The sequence below is a fragment of the Bos indicus x Bos taurus genome, chromosome 1 (genome assembly GCF_003369695.1).
Source record: "Bos indicus x Bos taurus breed Angus x Brahman F1 hybrid chromosome 1, Bos_hybrid_MaternalHap_v2.0, whole genome shotgun sequence".
Lineage (NCBI taxonomy): Eukaryota > Metazoa > Chordata > Mammalia > Artiodactyla > Bovidae > Bos > Bos indicus x Bos taurus.
Window position 1 is genome coordinate 109,551,673 of NC_040076.1, and position 25,419 is coordinate 109,577,091.

General features: G+C 41.1%; 1 protein-coding gene across 4 annotated transcripts in view; it reads left to right on the plus strand.

Moving 5' to 3' along the window:
- VEPH1 (ventricular zone expressed PH domain containing 1) overlaps window positions 1–25,419 on the plus strand; it is a 277,465-nt gene that overhangs the window by 56,689 nt on the left and 195,357 nt on the right. For all 4 annotated transcript variants that reach the window (XM_027542753.1, XM_027542745.1, XM_027542737.1 and 1 more), the window contains one exon: window positions 19,353–19,527. In XM_027542753.1, coding sequence (XP_027398554.1) covers window positions 19,353–19,527 — 175 coding nt within the window. The remainder of the gene's footprint in view (window positions 1–19,352; window positions 19,528–25,419) is intronic.

The window sequence follows — 25,419 nt, forward strand, 5'->3', positions numbered from 1 at the left end:
AACTTCTTTTGCTACATCCCATAGTTGTGGGGTCATCATACGTTCATTGTCTTTTGTTTCTAGGAATTTTTTTATTTCCTCTTTGATTTCTTCAGTGATCTCTTGGTTGTTTAGTAACATATCATTTAGCCTACATGTGTTTGTGTTTTTTACAGTTTTTTTTCACTGCAATTGATTTCTGATCTCAGAGCAGTCAGAAAAGATGCTTGACATGATTTCAGTTTTCTTAAACTTACCAAGGCTGATTTGTGACCCAAGGTATGATCTATCCTGGAGAGTGTTCTGTGTGCACTTGAGAGGAAAGTGTATTTTGCTGCTTTCGTATGGAATGTCCTATAAATACCAACTATCTCTATCTGGTCTAATGTGTCATTTAAGGCTTGTGTTTCCTCATTAATTTTTGGTTTGAATGATCTATCCATTGGTGTAAGTGGATTGTTAAAATCCCTTACTATTATTTTATTGCTGTCAATGTCCACTTTTATGGCTGTCAGCATTTGCCTTGTATTAAGATGCTCCTTTGTTGAGTGCATAAATATATACATTTGTTATGTCTTCTTAGATTGATCCCTTGATCATTATGTAGTGTCCTTTCATATCTCGTGTAATAGTCTTTATTTTAAAGTCTATTTTGTCTGATGTGAGTATTACTTCTACAGCTTTCTTTTGATTTTCATTTGCGTGGAATATCTTATTCTACCCACCTCACTTTGAGTCTGCATATGTCTCTGGATCTGAAGTGGGTCTTTTGTAGATAGTGTATGTGCTGTGCTGTGCTTAGTTGCTCATGCATGAAGTCGCTCAGTCATGTCCAACTCTTTGCAACCCCATGGCTCCTCCATCCATGGAATTTTCCAGGCAAGAGAATTGGAATGGGTTGCTATTTCCTTCTCCAGGGGATCTTCCCGACCCAGGGATCGAACTCAAGTCTCCCATATTGCAGGCAGATGCTTTACCATCTGAGCCACCAAGGAAGCTTAGTTGCTCAGTCCTGTCCAAATCTTTGTGACCCCATGGACTGTACCCACCAGGCTCCGCTGTCCATGCAATTCTCCAGGCAAGGATACTGGAGTGGTTTCCATGCCCTCTTCCAGGGTATCTTCCCAACCCAGGGATTGAACCCAGGTCTCCTGCATTGCAAGCAGATTCTTTACATTGCCACCAGGGAAGCCCAAGAATACTGGAGTGGGTAGCCTATCCCTTCTCTAGGGTATCTTCCCAACTCAAGAATTGAACTACAGACTTCGGCATTGCAGGCAGATTCTTTACCAGCTGAGCTACCAGGGAAGCCCCAAACAGCATATATACAGGTCTTATTTTTGTGTCTATTCAGTCTGGGTCTTTTGGCTAGAGCATTTAGTCCATTTACATTAATTATCTATATGTCTGTTCCTATTACCATTTTCTTAACTGTTTTGGGTTTTTCTTGTAGGTCTTTTTCTTCTGTTTTGTTTCCTGCCTAGAGAAGTTTCTTTTGCATTTGTTGTAAAGCTGGTTTGGTGATGCTGAATTCTCTTAGCTTGCTTGTCTGTAAAGCTTTCGATTTCTGTATTCAACCTGAATGAGACCTTTGCTGGGTAGACCTTTGTTAGGTTTTTCCCTTCCATTGGCCTGCAAAAATCTGAAGAAAAATCAGCTGATAACCTTACGGGGATTCCCTTGTGTGTTATTTGTTGCTTTTCCCTTGATGATTTTTAATATTTTTCTTTGTATTTAATTTTTGTTAGTTTAATTAATACATGTTTTCATGTGTTGGGTTTATCATGTGTGGGACTCTGTGCTTCCTGGATGTGGGTAGCTCTTTCCTTTCCCATGGTAGGGAAGTTTTCAACTATAATCCTTCAAATGTCTTCCTAGACTCTTTCTCTTCTTTTTCTGGGCCCCTATAATTCAAATATTGTCCCAGAGGTCTCAGAGACTGTCCTCATTTCTTTTCATTGTTTTTTTTTTTATTCTGCTCTGAACATATTACATTTTGTTTGCTCAGTCCAGGGGCTAGTCAACTGAAAAAATAAGACTCTACACATACTGTCCTCAGGAGACATATGTGGGTTCAGTTGCTGGGTTGGGAAGATCCCCTGGAGAAGGGCCTGGCAACCCACTCCAGTATTCTTGCCTGGAGAATCCCAGGGACAGAAGAGCCTGGGGGGCTGCAGTCCATAGGGTCACACAGAGTCAGACACGACTGAGGTGACTTAGTGCATACACACTGTCACACTGTTTTCCTTTGTCCCCAGGGTTAGAGACAGAAAGGGAAGAAATGGTTATTTCAGCAAAATTAATGGAAGATTAATGCTGTTGTGTGTAACAACAAAGACCTAATTCTTCATTGATTATTCTTTTATTTTTATCTTGCTTATTTATTACTTTTTTATTTTATTTTTCATACAGTTTTAAAGGTTGCACTCAATTTATATTACTACAAAATATTGGCTATATTCCGCATGTTGTACAGTACATCATTGAGCCTGTCTTACACCTGACAGTTTTTACATCCCACTCCCCTATATTGCCCCTCCACCCCTTTCCTGGTGACTGCTAGTAACCCCTTGTTTGTTGATTATTCTTGACTATGTTATTGACACATCAGAAACCTAAATTACTTCACTCCAAATTACCATTCACAAATTTTCAGACAGAAACTCACAGATCAGCGGCATTCTCCAGCTCCCCCTGTGATTTCAAAACTAATGGTCTAGACTCTGGCAGCCCTATCCAATAGAAATAAAATGTAAGCTGCAAACATGAGCCATATGCGGGACTTAAAATTTTTTAATAGCCACATCAAAAAGAAGTGAAAAGAAACAAATGAAATGAATTCAATACTATGTTTTCCTTCATCCAGTATATCCAAAATGTAAACATGTAATTGGTGTGAAAATCAATGAACCATTTTACTTGTTTTTTGTATACCAAGTCACATAAATCTACTGTGTGCATTAGCACAGATTACCTTGCACTAGTCTCTTTCCAGAGGCTCAGGGTCTTCACATGACTGTGTGTTAACACAGTTCTAGAGAGTCTGGAAGCCTTTCTGGATGGAGATCAAATTTGAAAGAGTTATGAGCAACTACTGGTAGTTTTGCCAAGTAGGAAAAGTTCAGTGAGAAAGCATTCCAGGCAGAAAAAACAGCTTGTCTCGTAGTCCAGATTTGTGAAATGAGACTGAGATCAGAGAACTGAGCAGCCTGTCATTCCAGAATACCCCACATTCTAACATAAAGAGATGTTTCATTCTGGAAGTCATTATGTCTCCTACTTAAAAAGAAGGTGGTGGGGATCAGATAAAAACATGAAACTCTTCAGAGCTGTCATTTCATTTAGTTTATGTTTTCCAATTTCTCCATCTTCTCTAGCAAGCCTTTATCAAATATAGTAGAAAAGCTCTTGTATACATAATATAAATAATATGTATAATATATATATTTTAGAAACCTTACAAATTTTTGCCTAACTAAAAAAATTACATTTTGATTCTACTTGTTTGACTTAGTATGAACAGAATGCTAGATTTCTAACTTTAAAAAATACATATGCAGCAAGCAACAAAGGTTTACTGTATAGCACAGGGCTTACTGTATAGTACTGTAGTCAATATCTTGTAATAACCTATAATAGAAAATAATTTCAAAAATAGTGTATGTATAACTAATCACAAAGAATTCTACTTTTTGAAATTAAAAAAAAAGTCACAACAAAACAAATTAATAATTAGATTTAATTTACTTGCTGCCTTTACAAGAACAATGTATGGGAATCATCAGTTAATTCAGTAGAGACTCCAGAATGGGCTAAGAACTATAAAAAGAAAAAAACCCAAACATGAAACTCACTGCTGATCAATGATTCAGTGTCAGAGAGTTTGTAAGATTGTTGAGAGCAGGCCCCTGAGGACAAGCACTGGTATTTTGGAAAGGGACAGAGAACAGGGCTAAAAGTTAGCTATATTGGTTCAGAGAGACCAGTGAGTCCCAGAGTGGATGATTCCAGCCTGTAGGGCCGGTGTGGGCACAGGGTGTCCATTGTGCACGCTCTGAGCAGCAGAAGGTATAATAATGCAAGGCGGAAAGCCCTGAGGCAAACTTGCTTTTTTCAGAGCATAGTTCAACAAGTTGTCGAGGCTACCCCTGGGGATGTGATCCCAGAAAGTCAGCTACCCCCCACCCCCCGCCATGAACCAAAGGCAAGGCTGTGGTCTTAGCCTTGGCATTTGGCTTTCATCAGACTTCAAGGGGCACTTTTTGTTGTGCAATAAACATTGAAAAGAAGATTTTGTCCTACTTGTAAAATAGGTTCTTGTGGGAAACATGGGCAAATCCAGATGACTCATTCTCGTGTGTGTGTGTGTATGTGAGTGTATGTGTGTGTGTGTTAGTAAAATAAAACAGTAGATCAACTTTAAAGTCAACCACTTAGCATTTTTAGCTATACAAGCACAGATTCCCTCCACCCAACTTACCTCCCAAGATAAGCAATCCCAATATCATGCTATCTAAATCAAGCAAGTGTCCACCAGTTCCTCTCCCTATGTCCTTTGCCATTTTTTCCCCGGGCATTTCACTGTCATTTCAAGCTAAATATGTTCCCTCACACACACAATCTTTCTGCCTTTTTTTCCCCCTAAATAATCTTTTTCAACCTAGGTTCAAACCTACATCAAGTGTCCATTCCTATTCTACTTTTAGTAGAATTATTTTAAATTGTTTCTTTTCTTGGTCCCTAACTGTATGAACTTACCTCGTTTCAGTTCAGTTCAATCACGCAGTCGTGTCCGACTCTTTGTAACCCCATGAATCGCGGCACGCCAGGCCTCCCTGTCCATCACCAACTCCTGGAGTTCACTCAAACTCATGTCCATCGAGTCAGTGATGCCATCCAGCCATCTCATCCTCTGTCATCCCCTTCTCCTCCTGCCCCCAATCCCTCCCAGCATCAGAGTCTTTTCCAATGAGTCAACTCATCGCATGAGGTGGCCAAAGTACTGGAGTTTCAGCTTCAGCATCAGTCCTTCCAAAGAACCCCCCCAGCTGATCTCTAGAATAGACTGGTTGGATCTCCTTGCAGTCCAAGGGACTCTCAAGAGTCTTTTCCAACACCACAGTTCAAAAGCATCAATTCTTCGGCGCTCAGCCTTCTTCACAGTCCAACTCTCATTTATCTTAAAATAATTTTTAAAATTCTAGAATTCAACTTCTATACCTTCCTTAATACAGAATCCATACATGTGTGAAGCATGTTTTCTGAGTTCTGGTTTCTTTTGCCTTGGGTGATACTCTCTTGGCAATCCACTCCATCCCTTTAGACATCTGTAAGGTGATCTCTCAGATCATCTCCTAGTGTAAAATTCTGACTTCCTTAGGAGATGCCGAGAGCTAGAAGAACAAAGAGTTTCGAACTTGAAGGCCTTAGGGTCAGGTGTTCTTTATGTCATATCAGTGAGTGATTGACAAGCTATTTTATCTCTCTAAGCCTCTGTTTCGCCATCTATAAAATGGGCTTAACAATACAAGCAACCTCCATTTGTAGTCCTGCCTCTATTGGGAAGTACATATTTCAAACCACAGCTTCATCTGACCAGAGTTCTATATGGAGTTGGCCAATGCTTATTTCTTTGTCTCCGGAAAAATCATGAAAGAGAATATACTCCCCACACACACCCAACAAAGGACATTATATTCTAGGATAAATGCACATCTGAAGATGATTGAAGAAAATAAAAATTGACCTAGTTCAGTTCAGCCGCTCAGTCGTGTCCAACTCTTTGTGACCCGATGAATCACAGCATGCCAGGCCTCCCTGTCCATCACCAACTCCTGGAGTTTACCCAAACTCATGTCCATCAAGACAGTGATGCCATCCAGCCATCTCATCCTCTGTCATCCCCTTCTCCTCCTGCCCCCAATCCCTCCCAGCATCAGAGTCTTTTCCAATGAGTCAACTCTTCACATGAGGTGGCCAAAGTATTGAAGTTTCAGCCTCAGCATCAGTCCTTCCAATGAACACCCAGGACTGATGTCCTTTAGAATGGACTGGTTGGATCTCCTTGCAGTCCAAGGGACTCTCAAGAGTCTTCTCCAACATCACAGTTCAAAAGCATCAATTCTTCAACTCTCAGCTTTCTTCACAGGCTAACTCTCACATCCATACATGACCACTGGAAAAACTGTAGCCTTGTCTAGGCAGACCTTTGTTGGCAAAGCAATGTCTCTGCTTTTCAATGTGCTATTTAGGTTGGTCATAACTTTTCTTCCAAGGAGTAAGCGTCTTTTAATTTCATGGCTGCAATCACCATCTGCAGTGATTTTGGAGCCCCCCAAAAATAAAATCTGACACTGTTTCCACTGTTTCCCCATCTATTTCCCATGAAGTGATGGGACCAGATGCCATGATCTTCGTTTTCTGAATGTTGAGCTTTAAGCCAACTTTTTCACTCTCCTCTTTCACTTTCATCAAGAGGCTTTTTAGTTCCTCTTCACTTTCTGCCATAAGGGTGGTGTCATCTGCATATCTGAGGTTATTGATATTTCTCCCGGCAATCTTGATTCCAGGTTGTGCTTCTTCCAGCCCAGCATTTCTCATGGTGTACTCTGCATAGAAGTTAAATAAGCAGGCTGACAATATACAGCCTTGACGAACTCCTTTTCCTATTTGGAACCAGTCTGTTGTTCCATGCCCAGTTCTAACTGTTGCTTCCTGACCTGCATGTAGGTTTCCCAAGAGGCAGGTCAGGTGGTCTGGTATTCCTATTTCTTTCGGAATTTTCTACAGTTTATTGTGATCCACACAGTCAAAGGCTTTGGCATAGTCAATAAAGCAGAAATAAATGTTTTTCTGGAACTCTCTTGCTTTTTCCATGATCCAGCAGATGTTGGCAATTTGATCTCTGGTTCCTCTGCCTTTTCTAAAACCAGCTTGAACATCTGGAACTTCACGGTTCACGTATTGCTGAAGCCTGGCTTGGAGAATTTTGAGCTTTACTTTACTAGTGTGTGAGATGAGTGCAGTTGTGTGGTAGTTTGAGCATTCTTTGGCATTGCCTTTCTTTGGGATTGGAATGAAAACTGACCTTTTCCAGTCCTGTGGCCACTGCTGAGTTTTCTAAATTTTCTGGCATATTAAGTGCAGTATTTTCACAGCATCATCTTTCAGGATTTGAAATAGCTCAACTGGAATTCCATCACCTCCACTAGCTTTGTTCGTAGTGATGCTTTCTAATGCCCACTTGACTTCACATTTCAGGAGGTTGTAACTACTGACTTAGCTGATGGATTAGAATGGAATTCTAGAGAACTGAAAACTGATCTTTTCCAGTCCTGTGGCTTCTGCTGAGTTTTTTAAATTTGCTGGCATATTGAGTGCGGCACTTTCATAGCATCATCTTTTAGGATTTGAAATAGCTCAACTGGAATTCTAACACCTCCACGAGTATTGTTTGTAGTGATGTTTCCTAAGATCCACTTGGCTTCACATTCCAGGATGTCTGGCTCTATGTGAGTGATCACACCATCATGGTTATCTGGGTCATAAAGATCTTTTTTGTATAGTTCTTCATTGTATTATTGCCACCTCTTTTTAATATCTTCTGCTTCTATTAGGTCCATACCGTTTCTCTCCTTTTCTGTGCCCATCTTTGTATGAAATATCCCCTTGGTATTTTAATTTTCTTGAAGAGATCTCTAGTCTTTCCCATTCTATTCTTTTCCTCTATTTCTTTCCATTGATCACTGAGGAAGGCTTTCTTATCTCTCCTTGCTATTCTTTGGAACTCTGCATTCGGATGGGTATTTCTCCTTTGCCTTTACATTCTCTTCTTTTCTCTTGTAAGAAATATTGTATTTCTTACAAATATTGGAAAGGCCTCCTCAGACAGCCATTTTGCCTTTTTACATTTCTTTTTCTTGGGAATAGTCTGGATCACTGCCTCCTGTACAGTGTCACAAACCTCCATCCATAGTTCTTCAGGCACTCTATCAGATCTAATCCCTTGAATCTATTTGTCACTTCCACTGTATAATTGTAAGGGAATTGATTTAGGTCATACCTGAATGGTCTAGTAGTTTCCCCTACTTTCTTCAATTTAAGTCTGAATTTGGCAATAAGGAGTTCATGATCTGAGCCACAGTCAGCTCCCGGTCTTGTTTTTGCTGCCTGTATAGTGCTTCTCCATCTTCGGCTGCAAAGAATATAATCACTCTGATTTTAGTATTAACCATCTAGTGATGTCCATGTGTAGTTATCTCTTGTGTTGTTGGAAGAGGCTGTTTGCTATGACCCGTGAGTTCTCTTGGCAAAACTCTGTTAGCCTTTGCCCTGCTTCATTTTGTACTCCAAAGCCAAATTTGCCTGTAACTCCAGGTAGCTCTTAACATCCTACTTTTGTATTCTAGTCCCCTGTGATGAAAAGGACATCTGTTTTGGGTGTTAGTACTAGAAGGTCTTGTAGGTCTTCATAGAACTGGAAAAAGTCAGTTTTCATTCCAATACCAAAAAAGGGTAATGCCAAAGAAGGTTCAAACTACTGCACAATTGTACTCATCTCACACACTAGCAAAGAAATGCTCAAAATTCTCCAAGCCAGGCTTCAACAGTATGTGAACCATGAAATTCCAGATGTTCAAGCTGCATTTTAAAAAGGCAGAGGAACCAGAGATCAAATTGCCAATATCTGCTGGATCATGGAAAAAGCAAGAGAGTTCCAGAAAAACATCTACTTCTGTTTTATTGATTACACCAAAGCCTTTGACTGTGTAGATAACAACAAACTGTGGAAAATTCTTCAAGAGATGGGAATACCAAACCACCTTACCTGCCTCCTGAGAAATCTGTATGCAGGTCAAGAAGCAACAGTTAGAACTGGACATGGAAAAACAGACTGGTTCCAAATCAGGAAAGGAGTACATCAAGGCTGTATATTATCATCCTGCTTATTTAACTTATATGAAGAGTACGTCATGCGAAATGCCAGGCTGGATGAAGCAAAAGCTGCAATCAAGATTGCCGGGAGAAATATCAATAACTTGAGATACATGGATGACACCACCTTTATGGCAGAAAGTGAAGAGGAATAGAGAGTCTCTTGATGAAAGTGAAAGAAGAGAGTGAAAAAGCTGGCTTAAAAGCTCAACATTAAAAAAACTTAAGATCATGGCATCTAGTCCCATCACTCCATGGCAAATAGATAGGGAAACAATGGAAACAGAGACTTTATTTTCTTGGGCTCCAAAATCACTGCAGATGGTAACTGCAGCCATGAAATTAAAAGACTCTTGCTCCTTGAAAGAAAAACTATGACCAATCTAGATAGCATATTAAAACACAGAAACATTACTTTGCCAACAAAGGTCCGTCTTGTCAAAGCAATGGTTTTTCCAGTAGTCATGTATGGATGTGAGAGTTGGACTATAAAGAAAGCTGAACACCAAATAATTGCTGCTTTTGAACTGTGGTGTTGGAGAAGACTCTTGAGAGTCCCTTGGACTGCAAGGAGATCCAACCTGTCAATCCTAAAAGTAATCAGTCCTGAATAATTAATTATTGGAAGGACTGATGCTGAAGCTGAAATCCAATTCTTTAGCCACCTGGTGCAAAGAACTAACTCACTGGACAAGAAACTGTTGCTGGAAAAGATTGAAGGCAGGAGGAGAAGGGAACAACAGAGGACAAGATAGTTGGATGGCATCACCGACTCAATGGACATGAGTTTGAGCAAGCTCTGGGAGTTGGTGATGGACAGGGAAGCCTGGTGTGCTGCAGTCCATGGGGTCGCAAAGAGTTGGACACGACTGAGCAACTGAACTGAACTGAACTAGAGAACTGACAGGCCAACAATCATAATATTGATAGCCAATGCCTAGTTTTATTTTCACTACTAGTTACAGTAGTTACAGCCTCTTCACCAACCAACCAAAGTGCTTAGCAGAACTGATGCCAAATAAGCTCTGCCTTTTAACTCTTCCTTCACCTCTGCTCATACTGCTGATGGTCATTTGATGAGGGAGGGAGCCAAAGTGTGAGGAGGGAGGAAATAGTCACCAAATTCACTGTGAGAAAATTAGTTCAGTTCAGTTCAGTTCAGTTCAGTCACTCAGTCATGTCCAACTCTTTGCGACCCCATGAATTGCAGCACGCCAGGCCTCCCTGTCCATCACCAACTCCCAGAGTTCACCCAAACTCATGTCCATCGAGTTGGTGATGCCATCCAGCCATCTCATCCTCTGTCATCCCCTTCTCGAACTGCCCCCAATCCCTGCCAGCATCAGAGTCTTGTCCAATGAATCAACTCTTCGCATGAGGTGGCCAAAGTACTGGAGTTTCAGCTTTAGCATCAGTCCTTCCAGTGAACACCCAGGTCTGGTCTCCTTTAGAATAGACTAGTTGGATCTCCTTGCAGTCCAAGGGACTCTCAAGAGTCTTCTCCAACACCACACTTCAAAAGCATCAATTTTTCAGCTCTCAGCTTTCTTCACAGGCCAACTCTCACATCCATACATGACCACTGGAAAAACCATAGCCTTGACTAGACGGACCTTTGTTGGCAAAGTAATGTCTCTGCTTTTCAATATGCTATCTAGGTTGGTCATAACTTTTCTTCCAAGGAGTAAGCGTCTTTTAATTTCATGGCTGCAATCACCATCTGCAGTGATTTTGGAGCCCCCCAAAAATAAAATCTGACACTGTTTCCACTGTTTCCCCATCTATTTCCCATGAAGTGATGGGACCAGATGCCATGATCTTTGTTTTCTGAATGTTGAGCTTTAAGCCAACTTTTTCACTCTCCTCTTTCACTTTCATCAAGAGGCTTTTTAGTTCCTCTTCACTTACTGCCATAAGGGTCGTGTCATCTGCATATCTGAGGTTATTGATATTTCTCCCGGCAATCTTGATTCCAGCTTGTGCTTCTACCAGCCCAGCATTTCTCATGGTGTACTCTGCATAGAAGTTAAATAAGCAGGGTGACAATATACAGCCTTAACATACTCCTTTTCCTATTTGGAACCAGTCTGTTGTTCCATGTCCAGTTCTAACTGTTGCTTCCCGACCTGCATATAGGTTTCTCAAGAGGCAGGTCAGGTGGTCTGGTATTCCCATTTCTTTCAGAATTTTCCACAGTTTATTGTGATCCACACAGTCAAAGGCTTTGGCATAGTCAATAAAGCAGAAATAGATGTTTTTCTGGAACTCTCTTGCTTTTTTGATGATCCAGCAGATGTTGGCAATTTGATCTCTGGTTCCTCTGCCTTTTCTAAAACAAGCTTGAACATCTGGAACTTCACGGTTCACATATTGCTGAAGCCTGGCTTGGAGAATTTTGAGCTTTACTTTACTAATGTGTGAGATGAGTGCAATTGTGCAGTAGTTTGAGCGTTCTTTGGTATTGCCTTTCTTTGGGATTGGAATGAAAACTGACTTTTTCCAGTCCTGTGGCCACTGCTGAGTTTTCCAAATTTGCTGGCATATTGAGTGCATCACTTTTACAGCGTCATCTTTCAGGATTTGAAGTAGCTCAACTGAAATTCCATCACCTCCTCTAGCTTTGTTCATAGTGATGCTTTCTAAGGCCCACTTGACTTCACATTCCAGGATGTCTGGCTCTAGGTCAGTGATCACTCCATCGTGATTATCTGGGTCATGAAGATCTTTTTTGTACAGTTCTGTGTATTCTTGCCACCTCTTCTTAATATCTTCTGCTTCTGTTAGGTCCATACCATTTCTGTCCTTTATCAAGCCCATCTTTGCATGAAATGTTCCCTTGGTATCCCTAATTTTATTGAAGAGATCTCTAGTCTTTCCCATTCTGTTGTTTTCCTCTATTTTTTTGCATCGATCACTGAGGAAGGCTCTCTTATCTCTTCTTGCTATTCTTTGGAACTCTGCATTCAGATGCTTATATCTTTCCTTTTCTCCTTTGTTTTTCACTTTTCTTCTTTTCCCAGCTATTTGTAAGCCCTCCCCAGACAGCCCTTTTTCTTTTTTGCATTTCTTTTCCATGGGGATGGTCTTGATCCCTGTCTCCTGTACAATGTCCATTGTTCATCAGGCACTCTATCTATCAGATCTAGGCCCTTAAATCTATTTCTCACTTCCACTGTATAATCATAAGGGATTTGATTTAGGTCATACCTGAATGGTCTAGTGGTTTTCCCTACTTTTTTCAATTTAAGTCTGAATTTGGCAATAAGGAGTGCATGATCTGAGCCACAGTCAGCTCCCGGTCTTGTTTTTGCTGACTGTATAGAGCTTCTCCATCTTTGGCTGCAAAGAATATAATCAATCTGATTTCGGTGTTGACCATCTGGTGATGTCCATGTGTAGAGTCTTCTCTTGTGTTGTTGGAAGAGGATGTTTGCTATGACCAGTGCGTTCTCTTGGCAAAACTCTATTGGTCTTTGCCTTGCTTCATTCTGTATTCCAAGGCCAAATTTGCCTGTTACTCCAGGTGTTTCTTGACTTCCTACTTTTTCATTCCAGTCCCCTATAATGAAAAGGACATCTTTTGGGGGTGTTAGTTCCAAAAGGTCTTGTAGGTCTTCATAGAACCATTCAACTTCAGCTTCTTCAGTGTTACTGGTTGGGGCATAGACTTGAGTTACTGGTGATATTGAATGGTTTGCCTTGGAAACGAACAGAGACCATCCTGTCGTTTTTGAGATTGCATCCAAGTACAGCATTTCAGACTCTTTTGTTGACCATGATGGCTACTCCATTTCTTCTAAGGGATTCCTGCCCACAGTAGTAGATATAATGGTCATCTGAGTTAAATTCACCCATTCCAGTCCATTTTAGTTCACTGATTCCTAGAATGTCAACGTTCACTCTTGCCATCTCCTGTTTGACCACTTCCAATTTCCCTTGATTCATGGACCTAACATCCCAGGTTCCTATGCAATATTTCTCTTTACAGCATCGGACCTTGCTTCTATCACCAGTCACATCCACAGCTAGGTATTGTTTTTGCTTTGGCTCCATCCCTTCATTCTTTATGGAGTTATTTCTCCACTGATCTCCTGTAGCATATTGGGCACCTACCGGCCTGGGGAGTTCCTCTTTCAGTATCCTATCATTTTGCCTTTCCATACTGTTCATGGGGTTCTCAAGGCAAGAATACTGAAGTGGTTTGCCATTCCCTTCTCCAGTGGACCACATTCTGTCAGACCTCTCCACCATGACCCATCCATCTTGGGTGGCCCCACAGGGCATGGGTTAGGTTCATTGAGTTAGACAAGGCTGTGGTCCATGTGATTAGATTGACTAGTTTTCTGTGATTATGGTTTCAGTGTGTCTGCCCTCTGATGCCCTCTCACAACGCCTACCGTCTTACTTGGGTTTCTCTTACCTTGGACATGAGGTATCTCTTCCTGTGTTACTTGGGTTTCTCTTACCTTGGACATGGGATATCTCTTTATAGCTGCTCCAGCAAAGCACAAGCACTGCTCCTTACCTTGGACGAGGGATATCTCCTCACCACCAGCCCTCCTGACCTTGAATGTGGAGTAGCTCCTCTCAGCCCTCCTCAGCCCTCTCAGCCCTCCCACGCAGCCACCACTCACTGGACATGGGGTTGCTCCTCTCGGTGGCTGCCCCTGACGTGTGGTAGCCCCTCTCGGCGGCCGCCCCTGACGTGGGGTAGCTCCTCTCAGCCTATTTTTCCTTCTTTATAGAAGGACCTCCACTGTCCATTCACTTTGATTCCATACTTCAATTTTCGTATTTCCTTCTGTTCAGTTAAAGCTGCATGAATATTCAAAATCTATCCCTGGCTGACATTCCATGCAAAATGCCTTGGGTAGTTTTGAGAGCATTTCATTTTCAGCTCTTAGAAAAGGCAGGACTGCTCATGTTCATCTAGGAATATATTCAATAGGCAATCCCAGCTCTACCATTTACTGGCAGTTTGATCTTGGGCATTTCATCTTTTGGGGCCCTAATTTCCTCAGGTATAAAATACAGATGATATGAGTAGCTGCCTCGTGAGTTTGTTGTGAGGATTAGATGGATATACATAAAAAATTTAAGACACAGGAAGTGCTACATGAGTATTAGCTTTGGCTAGTATTGTCATCATTATCATTAGCTGCATGCTAATGTTGATGCTAAAACAGCATTGACTCTGTCATTTAATTATTTCTTTTAGCCATTGTTTATTGCCTGTCTCCCCCTGCCCAAAATAGAAACTTAGTTGTATTCACTGATGTGGGCCCAGCACCTGGAACTTGGAATGGCACATAGTAGGTGCTCAAAATACTTACTGAATGAATGAATAGACAGATGAACACATAAGTAGCTCAGGAGACTTGACTGCCCTCTTGCTTTTGCACCAGCTGTGCTTCTCCCCGGAGTGGGCCCCAGTACCAGTTCATCATTTAATGCCACACACGACAGCATGAAATGAGAGGAGACTGGGACCCCTGGCCTCAGGTTCCTGAGACCCACTTCCTTATTGCTTGTCAGAAAATACACTAGGAAAACTTATATGGATGCAATTTAGATTTTATATATAGCCATACTGCTCAGAACCAAGCATATTATATGTAAATCCAAATTTTGATTATCTAATCCACATGGGGGATGAAAAACCATAAAATAGCCATTTTAACATATGGTATATAATATTTCTTGAGATTAATATTTTTTGGTTCTTAGTTGAATTCAAAGCCTAAGAGCCAAAGAGACTTTTAGTGGCTATCACCTCAGATATATATATATATATATATATATATATATATATATATATATCTTTTACTTAGCTTTATTCTTTTCAATTTTAAAACACTGGGAAACCTTCCCAAAGTGCATTTTCCAAAGGAAAATCTCCACCAAGAGCTCAAATTGGTGCTAATCTAGTTAAGAAATACAACTCTTGGCAATCGTAGAATGAAGTCCTCTTGTTTAGCTTCTATTGCTGGATATAACTGTTCCCATGAGTAAGCTTTTATTTCAACCCTGTACTTCACTGAATTGTTCCCTGAGTACTGAGTACTGAACTGTCTGTAAGAAGATACAGATGCCATTTGTGCTCACATCTGCATGGAAGGGCAAGATCTAGCATAAGCTCTGGCATTAACAGTTGGTGTTAAAGTAGTTTGATTGTATGAGCAATCATGGGGGCTTTCTTTGAATGTATACCATTAGCATTCCTGGAATCCAGATAATCCTGGAGATAAAGTTATTTCAGGGACCTGAGATCTACTGCATTAGCAAATCCTTTTGCTTAACTTGAGAGCAAAGCTCAAGCATTGGAAGGAGGGTGTGTGTACTTGCCCAGCCTCATCTTGGCCTCCTAGCCCTTTACTCATATCCTGTTGCTGTCAGTAGTACCCATAACTCTTGAAACACTAGGAACTATCTAGATGCTGTTTAGAGATTGAGAGCCATTGGTGGCAATTCTTTGGTGTATATATGAACTACTTGCTCTTTGCTTAATGTTTCACTTCTCTTGTCATTTGAGAGATTTCCACATGACATATGGGGGAGGAAAACAGAAAAATTGAGTATGTTAGAGTTTTATTTTTTTAATAATGACATTATACATTTTAAAATTTTTAACAATTTTCACTTGGAACCACACTTCAAAGACTTTAATAGCTACCCACTATTTTTCTCTAGGACATCTAGAATTGTTGTAAAAAAAAATATGATCAAAATGGTTAAGACAGACTTTTCTTTCATTGTTGCTGGAAAGTGTTAGCTCATTCCCAAGGTTTAAAAGCATTAGTTATTAGTTATGAATATAATTTTACAATGATCTTTTAGTATGCTTATCTCTGTTCACAATTAGTAGGAAACACTTGAGTTCTACTTCCAATACCTCCATCCTGGATTCTCAGAAAGCTACAGGTAAATATGCTTGGAGATATTTTCCTCTCATGGAAGGCATATACTTCTCTAGCTGCAAGTTGTTCTTGGCTAAAGACTCAGAGAAGATAAAATAACCTTGAGCAAGATATTCTTTGTTGGAAAACTTTGCAAATTGTGTGATTGTGTTCCACTCTCAAAACTGGGGCTTTGGTAGCCTTGACAGGGACAAAGATATGTCAGAGGTCAATTTGCAAAAACCTACAAGAGAGATTGGGGCAACCCAAGAAATTGATAGGTGAAACAGAGAGGTTTGGGACATACTCAGGGTTCCAACTTATTGAATAAATGTAACCTCTGGGGAGCAGGTCAGTGGTAAAGAATCCACCAATGCAGGAGGCGCAGGTTTGATCCTTGGGTTGGGAAGGTCCCCTGGAGGAGAAAATAGCAACCCACTCCATTATTCTTGCTTGGAGAATTCCGTGGGCAAAGGAGCCGGGGCCTGGCGGGTGACAGTCCTTAGGGCTGCAAAGAGTCAAACATGACTGAGCATACATGCACACAAGGGAGCAGGCATAGAATATGATTATAATGGAGGAAATGGACAAATTAATTGACTCTCTTAACACCACATGTCTGAAGAGTGTGTCAACAAAAAGAGGATGCTCAGTATAGGGTTGTTATTTTGGCACATTTACCTAGTACTGTCAAAGGGGTGGCGCTAGTAGAAACTGAATCTGATAGACAAGAAAGTTCTAGTCACCAGAGATGGGGATTTGGCTATAGAGCTGGACCTGGCCTAGATGAAATGGCCCATAAGGTATTCCTTTGTTCTGGTCAGCTCTTCTGCCCATGAGTGAACATTCTGGTTAGTAATCTGGCTCCTGATGTCTTGGTGATGTGAAAGGGCCTGACCTGGAAAGATACACTGTGAGAGAGTAAACTGGCATACCTGATCATGCACCAGCCTTTTGGAAATCCCTCAGTGTGAGTTTCCCTCAGTGGATGCAAACAGTTCTGTAAGACCTACCCAAGCACACATGCAGACTTGTAATGCTGAAGGTCATGGAGCAGCCAGCCTCTCAGGGATCCCTCACAGCTCGTCACACCAGGAATGGCCCAGTCTAATCAGGCCTAATCAAATTACCAAGAGGGGAGACACTCTTGATAAAGCCTGGTCCAAGAGAAGTCTGACTGCAGTCCCTGGTTCTGATAGTTAGATGATGTTAGGAACCCTCGGAAGAATAGGACAGAGACCTACTGAGTGGATCTGCTATATAAACACGTGATTTGTCACCAAGGAATTGGGTCAGAGATTCCATCATGACTCACTTCACGGTGGGACATCAGCTTAGGTTGTTGAATGCCTGTTTTTTTCTGCTCAAGAGTCAGACTGATTCTTGAATCTAAAAAATGGGTAGAACTACAAGAATGGATTAAGGATTTATCAAGTCTATTATATTTTTGTTTCTAGGAACTGGGAAGAAAAAAAAAACTTATGCACAAGAGGCTTATTAGCTCATTTAGAAACATTTAGGGATAGAACTGGCCTCAGGCACAGACTGACACTTGGGCTCAAATGATGTCACCAGATTTCTCTTGTCTCAGATCCGTGTTGCCTCATATCTCATACAGATTCTCTGCTACTGAGGTCACAAAATGATAGCTACTCTTGATCCATTCCCAGCACTTCGAATACATCAGAAGAGAGAAAGAATCTCTTTCACAGGGCCCTTGAATAGCTCCTCCATTATAGTTGGGTAACTTGTCCATCCCTGAACTTACCACTTGGAAATATGATTCTCTGGTTGGTCAGTGCCTGAGTCATTTGACCACCCATGGAACTAAGGGTGTAATTGCCTTCATTAGAGAAGTACCTGGGAGGTGTCTGAGGAAGTCCTGCTGCTAAGGAGTATGTAACAGCTCACCTGCCCAATCAGCTAGCCCTGAAGATGGACGTCACTGGGAGGCCATCGCTGGCCTTGGTGACCCAAGCAAGAGGATGGGGGCCAGCAGGCCCTTTCCACCCCTTCACCTTCCTTCCTCCCACCACATTGCATTCCCCATCACAACGATCACTATAGTTTTGCATTTTCTTCATTAGTTATTCAACTTCACAAATGTTGATTGAACACCTATCACAAACCTAGAATTGTAGGAGGTATTAGAAGGGGATGATCGATGGGTAGAAAGAAGCACTTTCCACATGAACAGTTAGAGAAAAACTACTTTTTTATTTCTAATATAATAATGTAAAGTCGAACACATTGTGCACTTGTGCAACTTTTGCTTTAGACTTAGCCTAAGGAGTGGGGTTGATTGTCAGAATAATTAATGGTAAGGAAGGCAGACTATTCATTTGCAAGAAAACAATTTGTATTTTCCAAATATTATTCCCTGATTAGGTAATTGAGTGCTGATAGCACTATTTTATATGTAAGGACATCAATATTCTATTACAAAGTACATAAAAAAGAGAATTATTTCAGGATCCAGAATACCTTTAGTTTTTAGTCTTACATTCAGTTTAGTCTTATGTTCATTCATCTTTTTTCTTTTTAATTTCATTAGCTGAAACTTTAGATTTTAAGATGCAGTCAGGTAGCAACTTATTCAACATTCCTTGGATTTTTCTCAAGTATAAATCTGAGTTATTCCTCTCATCATTGATTTCTGATTATCCTAAGGATCAATTCCAAACTCCTTAGCATGGTGCCAGACCTTTCATAATCATACCCCTGTTTACCTTTCCAGTCCCCTCTTTCATCTTCTATCCCAGTTTTCCCAGCTGTACCCCATATCATCCATTCTGAACTATTTACAGTTCCCCAGATGCACAGGAGAAGGCAATGGCACCCCACTCCAGTACTCTTGCCTGGCAAACTTCCATGGAGCTTGGAAGGCTGCAGTCCATGGGGTCGCTGAGGGTAGGACACGATTGAGCGACTTTACTTTCACTTTTCATTTTCATGCATTGGAGAAGGAAATGGCAACCCACTCCAGTGTTCTTGCCTGGAGAATCCCAGGGACGCGGGAGCCTGGTGGGCTGCCGTCTATGGGGTCGCACAGAGTCGGACACGACTGAAGCGACTTAGCAGCAGCAGCAGATGCACAAGTTCTCCCATCTCTCTGCCTTCTCACACGCTTTTCCTTTGGTCTACTCTTTTCTTCTGTCTACTTTTTTCTACTCTTTTGTCTTGCTATTCCCCAGGCATCTGTTACTCATCCAGCAGGTCTCAGTGAAGATATCACCTTCTCCAGGAAGTCTTCCTTGACAATCTCTTGAGACTGGGCTAAGCTCCTTTTTTGCTTCCTTATCTCCCTCCACTTTCCTTACCATGACCTTCATTAGCCTATGCTATTAAGTGCCTATTTGCCTCTAAGTCTCTCTAACTAGAACAAGAGTTGCATGAATTCCCAAATACAAGGAAGATAAAGTGGGCCCTGTATTTTCACAGCTGTTCTCTGGGAGCTTAGTTCAATAAATATTTTTTGAATGAATGAATAAATGAATGAAGAACAAGCCACTTATTATTTGTTGATTTCTTGTATTTCCTCAGAATTACAACCGCCCCCCTGTGATGGCATTAGCCATCCCCATTGCAGTGAAATTCCTCCACAGAGGCAACAAGGAACTGTGCAGGAATATGTCCAACTACCTGTCCCTGGCTGCAATTACCAAGGCGGACCTCCTGGCTGATCACACCGAGGTTATAGTAAAGAGCATACTCCAAGGTATGGTGTAAAGGCTGAGCCTGGGGGTGTGTTTTAGGAGTCGTTTTAAAGTATTTTCATAAAACAGCTATGGTTTGTGGGAAATGAGACTTAAGTATTGAGAGGTACATTGCATTCTCTGCTTTGCTGCTAGGTGTCTGGATTTAAGGTTACTTGAATTGGGTGAGTCTGGGTCTCTTCACCAGGCAGGTGAATTCTTTAAACTCCTTAGATGAGTTGTATGCCATTCCATTCTCCAGGGGATCTTCCTGACCCAGGGATAGAACCTGGGTCTCCTGCATTGCAGGCAGATTCTTTACCAGCTGAGCCACCAGGGAGGCCCTTCTTTGTGCTTCTTTCCAACTCTATGGGTCTCATTTGGAGATGGTGTTTTCTGTGCCTCTGGTCATCTTGTCCGACTACCAACTGTGCAGAACCTGTCTGTACTGAGTGGACTGTGTTCCACTGCTCTCAGTGGCAGATGGAAAAGCTCATCATCTGAAGTTTTCCAAAAGTATGAAATGCCAAATGAAATACACCAGAGAATGTGTAAAGACTTCTTAAATGTGAACATGATTTGGAACTGATTTGTAATTGTTTTAAATACTATCATGGAGCATCAGATCAGGACATCTCTGTTAATGCTTTCACATTTGAATGAAAGAGATCAAGCTAGTCCAGTCAGAATATTCTCTTCTCTTGTGGTTTTTCCTTTGGTTTTAGATCTCTCAGAAACTTCTTTCTTTTGTGTGGTTTGGGATCAAAGAACAATATTTGGTATTATTTGATATGGACTCAAATATCCCCAGCCTCAAATGTCTGAAGTCCTTGAGTATCTTGGCCCAGCTTTGATTGCCACATGCCCCACATGCTCAAGTGGAGCATCAACTTTTTGGAAAGTGCTCTCACAGCAAGTATTTCTGAAAGTCCCCAGTATTCTCTTCTTGGTACAGCAGAGTGTGGTGATGTCCATGTGTACCACCCTGAGCCCACCAAACTCTGTGGCTATTACCATGAAGATCCCAGGAATGGACATGACCCCATTCTTCACTGCCTGGGATGGAAACCTCTGTCTCTTTGTGCTGCTACTACCCCTGAAATTTCAGAAGCCACTAGTCCTCAGTCCACTGTGGTAGCATGGGCCAGGATGCAGGATGGGAAGAACACCTGTCTTTCTCCTTGGTGTTACGTTTTGGTGGAGAGCCAGAGAAAGGTTGCTTGGCTCCCAGCGTCAAAGTATGACACTGAGTTTTCAGTAAAATATGTTGTTCCATTTTATCTAAAATTCTTTCTCTCTCCCCTAGGCTCAACTATTCGCCCAAGAGTCAGGCTCAGTTCAGTTCAGTCGCTCAGTCGTGTCCGACTCTTTGCGACCCCATGAATCGCAGCACACCAGGCCTCTCTGTCCATCACCAACTCCTGGAGTTTACCCAACTTATGTCCATCGAGTTGGTGATGCCATCCAGCCATCATATCCTCTCTCATCCCCTTCTCCTCCTGCCCCCAATGCCTCCAGGCATCAGAGTCTTTTTCAATGAGTCAACTCTTCACATGAGGTGGCCAAAGTATTGAAGTTTCAGCCTCAGCATCAGTCCTTCCAATGAACACCCAGAACTGGTCTCCTTTAGAATGGACTGGTTGGATTCTCCTTGAATCCAAGGGATTCTCAAGACTCTTCTCTAAAACCACAGTTCAAAAGCATCAATTCTTTGGCGCTCAGCTTTCTTCACAGTCCAACTCTCACATCCATACATGACCACTGGAAAAACCATAGCCTTGACAAGACGGACCTTTGTTGGCAAAGTAATGTCTCTGCTTTTCAATAGGCTATCTAGGTTGGTCATAACTTTTCTTCCAAGGAGTAAGCGTCTTTTAATTTCATGGCTGCAGTCACCATCTGCAGTGATTTTGGAGCCCCCAAAAATAAAGTCTGATACTGTTTCCACTGTGTCCCCATCTATTTCCCATGAAGTGATGGGACCAGATGCCATGATCTTCGTTTTCTGAATGTTGAGCTTTAAGCCAACTTTTTCACTCTCCTCTTTCACTTTCATCAAGAAGCTTTTTAGTTCCTCTTCACTTTCTGCCATAAGGGTGGTGTCATCTGCATATCTGAGATTATTGAGATATCTCCTGGCATTCTTGATTCCAGCTTGTGCTTCTTCCAGACCAGCGTTTCTCATGATGTACTCTGCATATAAGTTAAATAAGCAGGGTGACGATATACAGCCTTGACGAACTCCTTTTCCTATTTGGAACCAGTCTGTTGTTCCATGCCCAGTTCTAACTGTTGCTTCCTGACCTGCATATAGGTTTCTCAAGAGGCAGGTCAGGTGGTCTGGTATTCCCATTTCTTTCAGAATTTTCCACAGTTTATTGTGATCCACACAGTCAAAGGCTTTGGCATAGTCAATAAAGCAGAAATAGATGTTTTTCTGGAACTCTCTTGCTTTTTCCATGATCCAGCAGATGTTAGCAATTTGATCTCTGGTTCCTCTGCCTTTTCTACAACCAGCTTGAACATCAGGAAGTTCATGGTTCATGTATTGCTGAAGCCTGGCTTGGAGAATTTTGATCATTACTTTACTAATGTGTGAGATGAGTGCAATTGTGTGGTGGTTTGAGCATTCTCTGGCATTGCCTTTCTTTGGGATTGGAATGAAAACTGACCTTTTCCAGTCCTGTGGCCACTGCTGAGTTTTTAAAATTTGCTGGCATATTGAGTGCAGCACTTTCACAGCATCATCTTTCAGGATTTGAAATAGCTCAACTGGAATTCCATCACCTCCACTAGCTTTGTTCGTAGTGATGCTTTCTAAGGCCCACTTGACTTCACATTCCAGGATGTCTGGCTCTAGGTGAGTGATCACAGCCTTGTGCTTATCTGGGTCACAAAGATCTTTTTTGTACAGTCAGGCTAGTAACACATTAATCCTCCAGTTCTCAAAATACCTATGGCCCACCATGGACTAATGTACCAGACATTCCCAAGAAGAATTCTTAGTATCCACCCCTAGCCCCAGGCATCTGACCAGCCAGCCTAGTGGTCTGCCAGATGCGTCTGCCTAAACCCCAGCCGTGACAGTGGAAATTTATCACTCTACCTGTACTCCCTTCTGAAGACTTATTGATATCACTAGTACATATTATTCACGTCTCATTTTCTTCAGCTACAAGAATGAATTGCTAATTTCTCTTTATACATGATCTTAAATTTGCTAGAAGTCCAGGAAGGCAATTATGCTTTTTTTATCACCTTGGCTACATATTTGGTACAGATTTTATAGGAATTACAAACACTTATACATGCCACACATTTTAAAATCATGGTAGTTAGACTTGCAAGTAACTGATTTATGACGGAAAAACATTAAATTGTCTCTCTGTAGCAGCCAAGAACTTAGCTCATGTATTTGTTTTTTTAATTTTTTTGAAATGCACTTTCAATGACAAAGAAATCTTTTGAAACACAAAATACACTTTCTGAGTTCACTGCAAGTATTTGAAATAAACAAATGATTTAGTTGATTTGATCCGGCACTATGCAAACCATCATAAAATAAATGATAATTTAACCTATGAAAGGTTGGGACTGAATATTTCAGGGTTAGTTTTTTAGGACTGATGTGTCTGCAAGATACTGCAGTCACTCACACAAACCTATCAGACTTTGAGTTGCGAAACAGAAGGGATCTTGGTGTCTTTGAATAGTAAGTTTCCTGCTTTGCAAATCTGTGTATGTATACCCTGCTAAACATTGACATTTCTTAGTTTTCTCCCCTTTAGATCTTCCTCCTTGATTTATATTATCCTAATCCTTATTCTCCCATTTTTATACTTATGCAGAAAATGCTAAAGTGTTAGTTGTTTGATTTGATCTGAGTTTTTATAAGACTGGAATTATAAAATTCAGTTACCCAGGAAGTGCCTGAATTCCTACCAATTGTCATCCATTCAGTGATAACAATAATAATTGTAATAGCAGTAATAACTACAGTGGCTAGAATTTATTTCATGCTCCCTTTATGCCAAATGCTGAACTAAGCATTTTATACCAATTAAGTCATTTAATTCCCACAAGAATTCTTTAACCAAAGTCCTATTATTATCCCACTTACCAATTAGTTATATTTTAAGTAACAGAAGCCCAAGTATAAATAGTTTGATGATGAAAAAGAGGAAGAGAAGGAGGAGGAGGAGTCCCTTATTGGCACGCATGACTAAAAAAAATGCATTAGTATATCAGACTTCCCATATGGCTTGATTCAGGACTCAAATGTGATCCCCAAAGTCATTACTCAGTTCTGCTTCCTGTGGATTGCTTTCACTTTCATGTTTCATGTAATGGACCTCTCTGTCTTCCACTCACATTATCATGAATACCAGTTAAGAAAAAAATTCCATATCTCTGTTTGACCTGACATGGGCCACATGCCCATTTCTGAACCAATCCATCTTTGTTGCAGGGGCATATCATACTTCAACTGGCTGGACTTGGGTCGTGAGCCACCCTCAGAGCAGGAGTTCATAATAAACTGCAGCAGAACCACATGGATGGGGAGTAGATAACCCCCAAGTCCACTGTTGCTAACAGTGTTGTAAATTAATGCTGGGCAAGCGACTGAACTAAACTGAACTGAAGCCTTATATTCCTGGATTGGGAAGATCCCTGGAGAAGGGCATGGCAACCCATTCCAATATTCTTGCCTAGAGAATCCCATGACAGAGGAGCCTGGTGGGCTACAGTCCATAGTATCACAAAGCATCAGACACTACTGAAGTGACTTAGCAGCAGCAAGCCTTATATAAATGTTTATTTTTATTCCTTTATACATCTTAAGAGATTCAGTTCATTGCTTTGGCATGCCAAGATCTAACTGATAATGATCCTTTCATTTCAATATATCTGCAATTCTTCCAAAGTTCTTGCTGTCTGTAAATTTTATGAACAGAACGATTCTACCTTCTTTTTAAAACACTATTGAAAAGGTACATCCAATGCAGCTAGTATTCTTGCCTGGAGAATTCCATGGACAGAAGAGCCTGGAGGTCCATGAGGTCTCAAAGAGTTGGACATGACTGTTAGTTGCCTAGTTGTGTCGAACTCTTTGTGACCCCATGGACGGTAGCCCACCAGGCTCCTCTGTCCATGGAATTCTCCAGGCAAGAATACTGGAGTGGGTAGGCGTTCCCTTCTCAAGGGCATCTTTCCAACCCAGGGATCGAACCAGGTCTCCTGCTTTGCAGGCGATTCTTTACCATCTGAGCCACAAGGGAAGCCCAAATCAATCATAAGAGACTGTCAGATGGGCTTAAATATTTATCCCTGAAGGCTAGTTCCAAGCCAGTTTTTTGCTATTTCCCATTATTAATGATTGTATATAAGTTATACTGTTTACTTTTACATTAAATATAACTATGAATTCCTTTATTTAAATTCCTTAGATCTGTTTGTCTGTTTTGTGTTCTTTGAATTCTCCCAGTGAAAAAGAAATTGTAAAAGTCCTTCTTGGAGAGAGGATTAAAAGCATGACCAGAATGTTTTCTTTATTTGTGCTTGAGAGCTAAGGAGATAGAAAACCTGAATGTCCCTGTATCAAATAATTCTGTCAGCATTTTTAAGTCAGCCCACCAAAAAAAAAAAAAAAAAGAAGAAGGCTACTACATTTAGTACTATATGCAAATTAGAACAAATTTGAAATAAGTGATTACAGTCTTATCTAAACTTTTTCATATAATTGAAAAAGAAGTACATTCTCCAACTAATTTTATAAGGCAGGCATGAAAGTGAAAGTCGCTCAGTCAGGTCCGACTTTTTTCGACCCCGTGGACTGTACAGTCTGTGGAATTCTCCAGGCCAGGATACTGGAGTGGGTAGCCTTTCCCTTCTCCAGGGGATTTTCCCAACCCAGA